The sequence below is a fragment of the Phaseolus vulgaris genome, chromosome 9 (genome assembly GCF_000499845.2).
Source record: "Phaseolus vulgaris cultivar G19833 chromosome 9, P. vulgaris v2.0, whole genome shotgun sequence".
Lineage (NCBI taxonomy): Eukaryota > Viridiplantae > Streptophyta > Magnoliopsida > Fabales > Fabaceae > Phaseolus > Phaseolus vulgaris.
This window is the reverse complement of record NC_023751.2, coordinates 13,586,361-13,596,813: the sequence shown is the minus strand read 5'-3', so window position 1 is coordinate 13,596,813 and position 10,453 is coordinate 13,586,361. Positions and strand designations below refer to the sequence as shown.

The 10,453-nt window shown below is 33.3% G+C and overlaps 1 protein-coding gene across 1 annotated transcript; it reads right to left on the bottom strand.

The window, feature by feature from the left end:
- Nucleotides 1-1,343: 1,343 nt before the first annotated feature.
- On the bottom strand, nt 1,344-8,583 carry LOC137820337 (LRR receptor-like serine/threonine-protein kinase ERECTA). The gene is given in 28 exon segments (XM_068624371.1): nt 1,344-1,840; nt 2,148-2,518; nt 2,620-2,967; nt 3,035-3,163; nt 4,097-4,151; nt 4,153-4,171; nt 4,295-4,366; nt 4,482-4,550; nt 4,948-5,019; nt 5,221-5,292; nt 5,367-5,438; nt 5,513-5,584; nt 5,773-5,844; nt 5,929-6,000; nt 6,075-6,146; nt 6,227-6,298; nt 6,420-6,491; nt 6,580-6,651; nt 6,752-6,820; nt 6,906-6,977; nt 7,078-7,149; nt 7,259-7,330; nt 7,414-7,485; nt 7,589-7,660; nt 7,760-7,831; nt 7,944-8,015; nt 8,097-8,235; nt 8,319-8,583. Coding segments are annotated over 28 exon segments (2,934 nt in total). The 5' UTR covers nt 8,386-8,583; the 3' UTR covers nt 1,344-1,468.
- Nucleotides 8,584-10,453: the final 1,870 nt, after the last annotated feature.

Genomic DNA, 10,453 nt, shown 5'->3' with positions numbered 1-10,453 from the left:
AGGAGTGTCCGAGCTTCATAAGTGATGACAGAATAAACATTTTTTTATTTAAGAAACAAAATAAAATGTTAAATTATTTTTATTATGGATGTCGTATAAAATTTCTTGGAATACAGAGATACATTATTATACTTTTACGACTTTTACACATGTGTATAGCTTACCCCCTCAAAGCTCAATACAAGTATTTAAACCGACTGTAAAAAAGTCAAAGATACTTTTTACATACGATTGTGATGTATATAAAGTAAATTTAATGAAGAAAAAGAGTTACAGTTTTTATAAGTTTTCAATATAATTTACTATTTATACTTTTTTTTATAACGTTAATTAAAATACTCCAATAAACACAGTTTTCCACCGTACACTAAACTTTTCTCTATTTTGAAAAATTATTTCAAAAGTAAAACAAATCGAAGCAAATGGCATTGGCATCAACGTATAAAGGAAGCAAAGAACAATTTTCTTCTCTTTGCTTTACGCTTCAATCCTTTATTAATTTTAACCTTTTACTCCACTTGTTATTAGTTCGGTAAGAGATAAAATCATTGAAATAAAAATTCATAAGTTTTCAATACAATTTTTATTTACTATAAAAGTTCAGCATCAATTCATAATTTTTTACCCAAATTTATTCGCTAAATTAATATATATTCACTATCGGTCCGTATATATTGTTTATAAGCTTTAGTATGATTCTTGATAATATAATTTATGGTTGAAGTTGTCATTCACATAAGTTTATTTTGTTTACATAAACGTAATTGAGTTAAATTACGAAAAAAAAAATACATTCCATCCTTTAAGAAAAGTTAGACGAATAACTTGCATGGAAACATCCTTGAGTATTTGACAAATTGTCCATTAATCAAACGATAAAAGAATATAATTTGGTGTTCCCTTTCCCTTTGGCATGTATTAGGAAAAAATATTATAACTTATAGTTAATAAATCATATTTTTTTTTAAAGTAACAAAGTATAACACTTACAAAACTAACTTTAACTTGAAAAGAAATGAATTTGTTTTCTTTTTTGTTATTTCCTTTTAAAAATAGTAATAGAAAGATACCACCAAATCCTCAAGCCTTAATAAAACATTTAGTTGCATCATCGCTTTCCAAAGAAAAATCAATAACATTGACATCTACATTTAAATAAGAGAGTAGTAACATAACATCCTTTAATCTTAGAATCATTAATCCTTTAAGATTACACAACGGGGGAAACTTATTTGAGCTAATTGAAATGTGAGCCATTGTATGTTTTTCATTATTAACATAATAGTATTATCATTTAAATGACCTTTGAATGAAGGTAGTAGTTAGTGCAGTGTAGATAAATGTTAGGCATTAAACCAAAAGATTACTAGAGTGATTTTTTCCTAGTTTATCCAGAAGGACCATATTGCATACAAAATATTTGACATATTTCCTCTGTGGCTTAAATATACATTGATTCTGAAAGTGGTCACACGCTGTTTTGAGATATTACTTCTCCAAATTTGAGGAAGAGTTGGGCATCAGAGGTGCTGATGGAGGGACAGTTGACCAAGTGTGGAGCTTTGAGATTGGCATATTCGTCCTTGTAGGATTGCGTTTTAGCAGATGGCCGTGAAGGAGGTATGAGTACTTGCATTGTTGGGACTGATTCTTTTGGTGGCACTAAACTTCCAAGCACACGCGTCACCTCGTGCATTGTGGGTCTATCCACTGGTTGCTTCTTGGTGCACAAAAGAGCAAGCTGAAAAACTTTTTTTACTGCTATCATTTCCTTGCATGTGGCACTAATATCTGGATCAACGGTTTCCATTACAGCATCACTAGCTGTCTTGGACAAAATCTAAGCAAATAAAGGGAATTAGATGTTGGAATATGAAAATTATGTCAGCAAATGAGCTAGTGTATGCCATAAATTATCAAGGTAACACACCAAAGGGTAACACTACTCAGTTGATTAATGCTAGAATATGTATCATGTCTGTTAAGGTAAGATCGTGTTCAGTTGTGTAGGACCATACAAAATTATGGCTTTACGTCAAATATAAAAAATATAACTAGATTTTTTTGGTGTTTAACTATCTCAAAGGTCATGATGGGGGCAAAATAGATAACAGACAAGAATTGTTTAAAATGAATAGAAGAGTTACCAGATGATGAAGGTTTGATTCGTTTTCCACAGCTTTCCTCCCAGTTAGCAGCTCAAGTAATACAATACCGTAGCTATACACATCAGATTTCTCAGTGAGTCGAGAAGTTCTAGCATACTCAGGGTCTATGTAGCCAATTGTGCCCATTATGTAAGTTGAAGTGTGGGATTTAGAGGGGCATAGACTCTTTGCAATGCCAAAATCGGTGAGATGGGGCTCAAAGTCTTTATCTAGTAATATATTAGATGATTTCACATCCCTGTGAATGATACGTGGACAGCAATCATGGTGTAGATAAGCTAGCCCTTGGGCTGATCCAAGAGCTATTTTAAGACGAACATCCCAATCAAGCCTTTTCCTCTTGGAAGGTCCTGAAAAAATGTGCATAAATAAAATCGTTGCTTAGATTGAAAATTTGTACAGAAAAGCATGCAACATTACCAACATCTTTCAAGCAAAAGTTTCAACTTACCATGTAGAAGATCCCACAGACTGCCATTTTCCATGTAATCATAAATGAGGAGGTTTCCAAATGGAGACAAAGAGTAGCCTTGGAGACTGACCAGATTCCTGTGCCTAATGCTGCCAACTGTCTCAAGCTCAGTCTCAAACTCTTTCAAGCATTGGGGGTAGTGGGAATATAGCTTCTTGATAGCCACTGGATTGCAATTCTTGAGAATACATTTGTAAACTGTACTTGATGCACCATACCCAATTATATACTTCTCACTTAGGTTTTCAGTGATCCTCATTATATCATCATATACATGAAGTGCCATATTCATGTGAAGAATCACTAGTTTGGGAGGTGAGTAATTAACTGCCAAGAAGGAGAAATCAGTAGATTATCATCTTCATTTTCTATAAGCACAGTTAAGATAAAGTACCTGGTTTGTCAAAAGATCCGTCAGGGAAAGGGGCTGGATTGTGTGGTCTGCAAGCTGCAAAGAGTACCATGAACAGAATCACAAGGGTACCTAGAGCAATTCCTAGGATAGCTGCCTTAGACAAGTTAACTGCATGATCAAAAAGCATGTTAGCTCATTATGCACATACAAACCATTACTTAGTTCTAGAAGGAATGATGTCATAGGAAGAACAAAGCACCTACTGTAATAGCCTCACCAAATCATTTTGAATGAATTACACTATCATTGTGGAAAATATAAACAAACATGTGAAACTGTTTTATTCTTCAAATGCTTCTATTTTAACAAGTTCAACATGGTATAATTGTGATCCACCCCTTTTTTCAAAATAAAATGTCATCACTCCCATATTATTTGTGCAAGTGCTTCTGATTTTGGCAACACTAAACTCGGGTAAGACCCTATTTCTCAGAGGATATATTTTTAAAAAATGCTTTAGAAGTCAAGTTTTTGGAGGACTTGACTTCTAAAAGGGGCATTTTTTTCATTTTATAAGAAGAAATTTGTACATTCCTTTCAATTAATGGAGGAAAAATTACATAAGAAAAACAATTACGAAAAAAATCTACAACTAAAAATAACTTGGAACAAGATAAACTTTTGTCTACAGACTATCTTTTGAAGTAATCAAGGGTCCAGATCACACCAGTCATAACAAAAACAATATCCACATATCAGGAATCTAATAAAGAAATTGTATCAGACAAAAGTAGCAACCTAGACAACCTCAAGCACAAAACGATACAAACAAAACATAGATGGAAAGATCTTTTGAGGGAGGAACTAGAGATTTTTTGGTGCTTATAGAACCATACAGCAAAACATTGGAAGGGGACATATTCTTCCATCTTAGAACATTAACAATCCCTTATCTTACCCAACCTATTCTCACAAGCATAACAACCAAAAATAACACGGGAAAATCTTTTGAGGAACTAGAGATTTTTGAATTCTTCTAAAAACCATACAACAAAAATGGGGGGGAGTAACATGGTATTCCTGCTAGGAAGTTCAGCTGACCTCGCTCGGTAGGGTGATACCCTCGACAAGATGAATCTAGCCAATAGCCACATAAGACCAGGGTTTCCAATGAAACTGCAAATAAAAAATGTGACATCAATTAATCCACGAATCCAAAAGAACATGCTGATGGAAAGCTACATTGAGTTGAAAAATAGAAGCAAAAGAGACAAAAGGTTCAGCAGGAAATGACCTAACCTATCAGGGGAAAACCTGGAAAAATTGTTGCTTGTGGGAATAACACCAACTAAATTGTTGTAAGATACATTACTACAAATAATTTAGTCAATCAATAACCAATTTGTTAGGTAAAAGTTATATGATATTTCCAGAGAATTATAATGCCAAATTGTTCCAAAATAAAATCAGAAGAAACTGAACTTACATCAAAGAAAGACTAAGGCAATTTACAAGCGAAGACACATCCCCGGATAATTTGTTCTTTTCTAGTCTCCTATAGAATTTCAAACCAAGAGATTTGATTAAAACATGTAAGAACCGCAGCAAAATTATCTGTCGATCGTGATTTGCCAATGAAAATTTACAAAATAAACACAAGATCGAACAAATTAGCTGAGTCTATTCAAGCCATTAAAGAAGCTGAGCTCAACACTCAATCAAATCTAATGAATATAGATTTCTAAGCATAGTTCTTGAGGAATTCGTCCAAAAAAGATAGCATATATTGCAAATTTTTATGTATTTCAACCATTCAAAAAATCAGTAGAATTCAAGGAAAGTGGTTCACTGGCAAAAGAGATTTGCCAAGTCTATAAAATATCATCAACTTATATTAACAAACACTTAAGAAATATAAAACAAACACTGAATAAGGAAAAAAAGGAGCTTACAAATATATCATGTTCTGAAGCTGACTAAGTTCTTCAGGGATCAAGCCAGAGAGTTGATTATTTGAAAGATCACTGAAGTACAGAATCGTGAAAATAGTCAGCACAAAACTAACACAATCTTATCTACTAAGGAGAACGGCAACATGAATATACAAACGTTATTTGATCAGTTACACAATCTCAGGGATATTATTCAGTAGGAATAATAGTCAGTAAAAAAAAAAAAAAAAAAAGACTTCTGTTATATTTTCATCTGAAAGTTGACTGACTTACATATCCATGACACTTCTCAGATTACCAAATTCTGCCGGAATAAAGCCTGTTAAATGATTTCTGCTCAGGTTCCTAGCAAAATTATTACTCGCAGTCAGTAAATAATAAAATTCAAGATTTCAAAAATAACTAGCTGAAACACTCACAACTTCAGAAGATGTTCCAAATCACCAATGGAAGAAGGAATGGAACCAACTATATTATTCTTTGATATATCCCTGGAAGGAAATATCTATTAGAATGAAATCAGGGAGATAGATATATGGAGACATATTAAACTAATCATACTTACAGTGTATCCAAATTTCCGATCCGTGAAAGTTCAATTGGAATTGACCCTTGAAGATTGTTTGAAGAAAGATTCCTAAGGATAGCCATCACAATGTCTTGAAGGAATCAGAACTAGTTAAGAAAAGAAGTAATACGTTTAACTTTGAACTGTTAAGAATTTCATGCGTACTACCTTAGGGCCAAGAGAACTAATCACAGTAGAACTAATTATGACAAGATCAAACAAATTTGGCCGATAAATAAAGTCAAGGTAAAACTTACAGATAGGTCATACTCTCCAAGCTTTGTAAAGATGAGGGAATTGTTCCACTCAGCTTATTCCCATGCACATTGCTGATACATAACAATCAAAAGTCCATCACCTAAATGTAACAAAAAAATCCTTCTTACATAGTATATACAAGGATTACTGCTTACAGGCTGTTCAGGTTTTTACATGAGCTAAGATTACTAGGAATTGGACCCTCTAGGTTGTTATTGGCAACATTTCTGCAAGAACAATGTGTTAGTGATAAAGTTACTCAACAATCAACAAAATCTATACTTCATATAACAACACTCACAAGTCAAACAGATCAGTAAGCTTTCCAAGCTCAGGCGGGATATGTCCACTTAAATGGTTATCATTCAATTCCCTGCACAGAAAGGTGAATCATTATAGGACGAATTTAACCCAAGTTGCACCTCTTGTAAACTAATGACTAAAGCATCTTACAAATAGTGAAGCTTTGTCATATTTCCGAGCTCTGGGGGGATGAGACCAGTCAGCTTGTTTCCATGCAAATACCTTCAAACGTTACCATAAATTTTATCCAATGAGCCTAAATATTTTCTGATTTTTTGATGCACGCGCTTTTGTGCAAAATCAAACTGAAGATTTAAATTTCAAATTACTAACATACACTTACAATTTTTCTGTGTAGGTCAAATTTCCCAATATATGAGGGATTGGCCCACTTAGCAAGTTACAACTCAAATCTCTATAGGAATATTGAAAGAGATATTAGTAAAGAGCAAAAATTTCAAGTCAACAAAGACCTTCATAAAGGTTGTCAATCCAATGCTTACAAGACAGCAAGGGCTTGCATCAGACCAATAACAGATGGGATATGACCTGAGAGCTTATTGCCTTGCAATGACCTACCAAATTCAAATAAGTTTTTAGGAGTTTCTTAAATAAGTAAAGTGGAAGACCGCATCATTCTTTTTAAAAACTTCTGACAGATAACACAATACATACAGAGTTGCTACTTGCAGGAAACCAATATTGAATGGTATCTCTCCAGATAGCTTGTTGTAGGATAAATCCCTGACATTAATAGAACATATTAATAAGAAAAGAGAAAACATGGTGAGACAAAGTCTGTGATACAGATACAGTTAGATATACATACAAGACCTGGAAAGCAGTACAATTGCCTATGTTTTCGGGAATACTGCCTGTCAAGCTATTGTTTCTCACGTCACTGCAAAATGGAAGGATGAAGATAATTACTTCGCTACCAAACCAAGTAAATATATACTTTCAAGACATGAAATAAAAAGAGAGTCAGTGTAGTAACTTACAAATACCACAGCCCAGTTAACTGGCATATGTCTGGAGAAAGTGAACCCATCAAATTGTTACCTCGCAAGCCACTGTCATAGGAAAAGGGAACACACAAAGATTGACACCAAGAACACATCACAGATTTCATCGCATAAGTCAATTAAATGATGGATTTCATTGAATATACAATATACTCACAGATATTGCAAAACTTCATTCCAGTATATAAGTCTTGGTATCTCCCCACTGAGATTATTCTGTGCGAGGTCTCTGGAAGAGAACCAATTTTCAAAAATCAATAAATACTAAAGTCATCCTTTAGACGAAAAAGAGAAAATGGAAAACTAACTTACAGAATCTTCAAGTTAGGAACCTGAGAGAGAGTTGAAGGAATTGGTCCAATTAGCTGATTATTTTTCAAGATTCTGAGAGCAGATTAAAAAGAAGGGCGAAAATACTTGTCATAACCATATCATAGCCTAGGCAAATAAATACATCAATGAAAGGGAAACCCTCAGAAGAACTTACAGATTTTCCAGTTGTTTCATCTTTGAAATTGAAAACGGTATATCTCCCCGAATCTCATTGAAAGACAAGTCTCTGACAACACAGTAAAAGGAAAAAGTTCCCCCTTTATGACATTTTCACTCGGCAGTCAAAACTATCAATAGAATTCAGTTCTTCGGGTATAAAACATACACGTTTTTCAGAGAGGAACAGTCGCCAAGTTCATCAGGTATCTGGCCAGATAAACGGTTTTCCTTGAGATCGCTGTTTAAACAACACATACATAGAAAAAGGCATTGGTTTACATAGCCTCGAGTATGAGAAATGTCAATGAAACCAAGAGTCCAAATAGAGTTAAAATGTGAAGTAGTAATACATAGAGACCAAGCTGCTAAGCCTCCCTAATGCAGGTGAAATTTCGCCCTCAAGATTCAATCCTGAAAGATTCCTGAAAAAAAAAAGAGAAAATGAAAAGAATATCCTTATTGAATCGCATATACTACTCAAGAACACTAAGAGTGGTACTTACAGTGCAACCACATTGTAAGTGACATTATCACACGTAACCCCTCTCCAGAGACAATAATCTGAAGAAGGTGTGTCAGTCCAGTCAAACAGAACGTTATCCACATCCCTCAACGACTTCTTCATCTCCCACAACGTTGCTCCTTCAATTCAAACATCCACATTGAGCTTGTAAACCAGAGGAACAAAAGAAAACAACAGTGTTCGGTTAGAGAGAAGGCCTCACCGTCTTGAGAATTCACCGAATCCAAACAAAGGAGAAGAACCAGAAGGAGTCCAATCCAAAATGCCATAACAGCTTCTAATGCTAGCACCACGGGAGAGAAGGCTTTGAGATATTCAGAATAGAACTCATTCAAACGATGTGATGGGATGACATGCTTTTTTCTGGTTTTGAAGGGTGAGTTGCAGAAGAAGCAGTGCTTTGTGCAATCACGTCACATCACCCTGGCAAATAGACCTCTCTCTCTCTTTATTACATTGCTGGGTAGAATTAGTAGTGGCGATAACACTGATATTAATAGAGTGATGTGAAGTGAATAAATTAATGGAATAAAGTTAAAACTATCTGGCAGCGGTTCTGCTACAACCTGCAACACTGTACCATAGTCTCTATCTACGTACCAAGCAGGGAGGTCCAGCTTTCTCTCTCTCTCCTTGTTTGTTTTCTCTCTCTTAACTTAACTACACTGTCTGGTGGTAGCTGTAGTGGGATCTTATTCAGCTATTGCAAATTATGCCATATCATGGTCTTAATTGACGTGGGAAAGGGTCGCTTTCAGTGTGTGTTCTTGTGTTGTGAGAGTAATGCAAGGCAAGGAGATCCATTTGAAATGAGGTGACAAAGACACCTTTCTCTTTACCGTTCACTCTTTCTCTGTCAATCTCCTAACACTGCCTCTTTCTATGATTATTTGACTTTGTCTGTTTCTCTCCATCAATGCTTTGTTCTTTATTATTTGGAAGGAGCTATCTTTGTTTACTCCCTTTGTTAAATACTACTGCAATGTAATATCTTCTTCTACTACACCTTCTGAAAGTTTTGTTTGGATCAAAAGGGTTTATTGCTAAACACATGAAACTCGTTAAAGTTTATGGCTTTTTCATTAACTTTCACTGATAGTGAATAAAGTGTTCAAGTATATTAACGTTTAAAAAAAGGGAGAAGGGTGAATCTGTGAATGGGGAAGTGTGATTTGTCTGAAAAAAGGTACGTGATCTAAGATTTAAAAGAAATCGTAGTATTTTGTATTATAGCAACGTACAATGTAAATGATTGTGTGAGTTGGAGCATGTAAATTATACTATGGCGACGGTGACGTCTCTATCTATCTTAATGGCTTCTTTGATATGAAAAAATCCCATGAAAATGAACACACGAGTTCTTCTTAGATCCGCAAAAATTGTGTGGGTAACCAGGGCCAACGAGAATAGTGCTTTTGATATTTAGATGTCTTGTTTTTTGTTCGGAACAGAACAAGACAGTGAGAATTGAAACTTGACTTCAGCCTTTGGTCGCATTGCTTTTTATGAATTAGGGACAAAGTAATAGATGAAGGTTTTTATATTTAATATTTTAAATGCAAAAATATTTTCTATTCAATATAAATATGTAGTTTTCATTAAATCAACAAGATAACCAGTGATTTTTTCTAGCAATTATCAATCGTAAATTTTCTTACTACACAGGTAAAAGGCGATAAATATTTGTCACCCACCATAATCAAATCATAAGCAAGATAATAAATAAATAAAAATACTACATAATTAAGAGTTTAATATTATTGAAGATTTAGAACCATTTTTTTTTCCTTAAAACGTTAAAGAAATTAAGGATAAAAAATTTAATTAATTCACACAAAAAATTATGAAATAAAAATTAATTTTAAAAAAAAATAATTAGTTATTATAATAACTAAATTATATACTATTTTATAGATTAAAAAAAATTGATTTTTAAATTAGTTTTTATTATTATTAAATTATTTTTAAATTGATGTCCAGTTAGTAATCAAGATTTTTTCTACCAATTTAACAATAATAGAAATTAATTTAGAAACCAAAATTCTTTTAGTCTCTAAAATAATTTCTAAATTAATCATTATAGCAATTAATTATTTTTTATATATAAAAAATGATTTTTATTTAATAATTTTAATTTCTAAATTAATCATTATAATAATTAATTATTTTTTATATATAAAAATTAGTTTTTATTTAATAATTTTCGTGATCGAAAATTTTTTCTTCGAATTTGTTCATATTATTAGGAGAAAGAAGGGTTTGAACCTTAAATTTAAAGAACCATCGCTCCTTAGACAGGTAAGCTCACTTAAATGACCAGATCATGTTCGTCTTCTT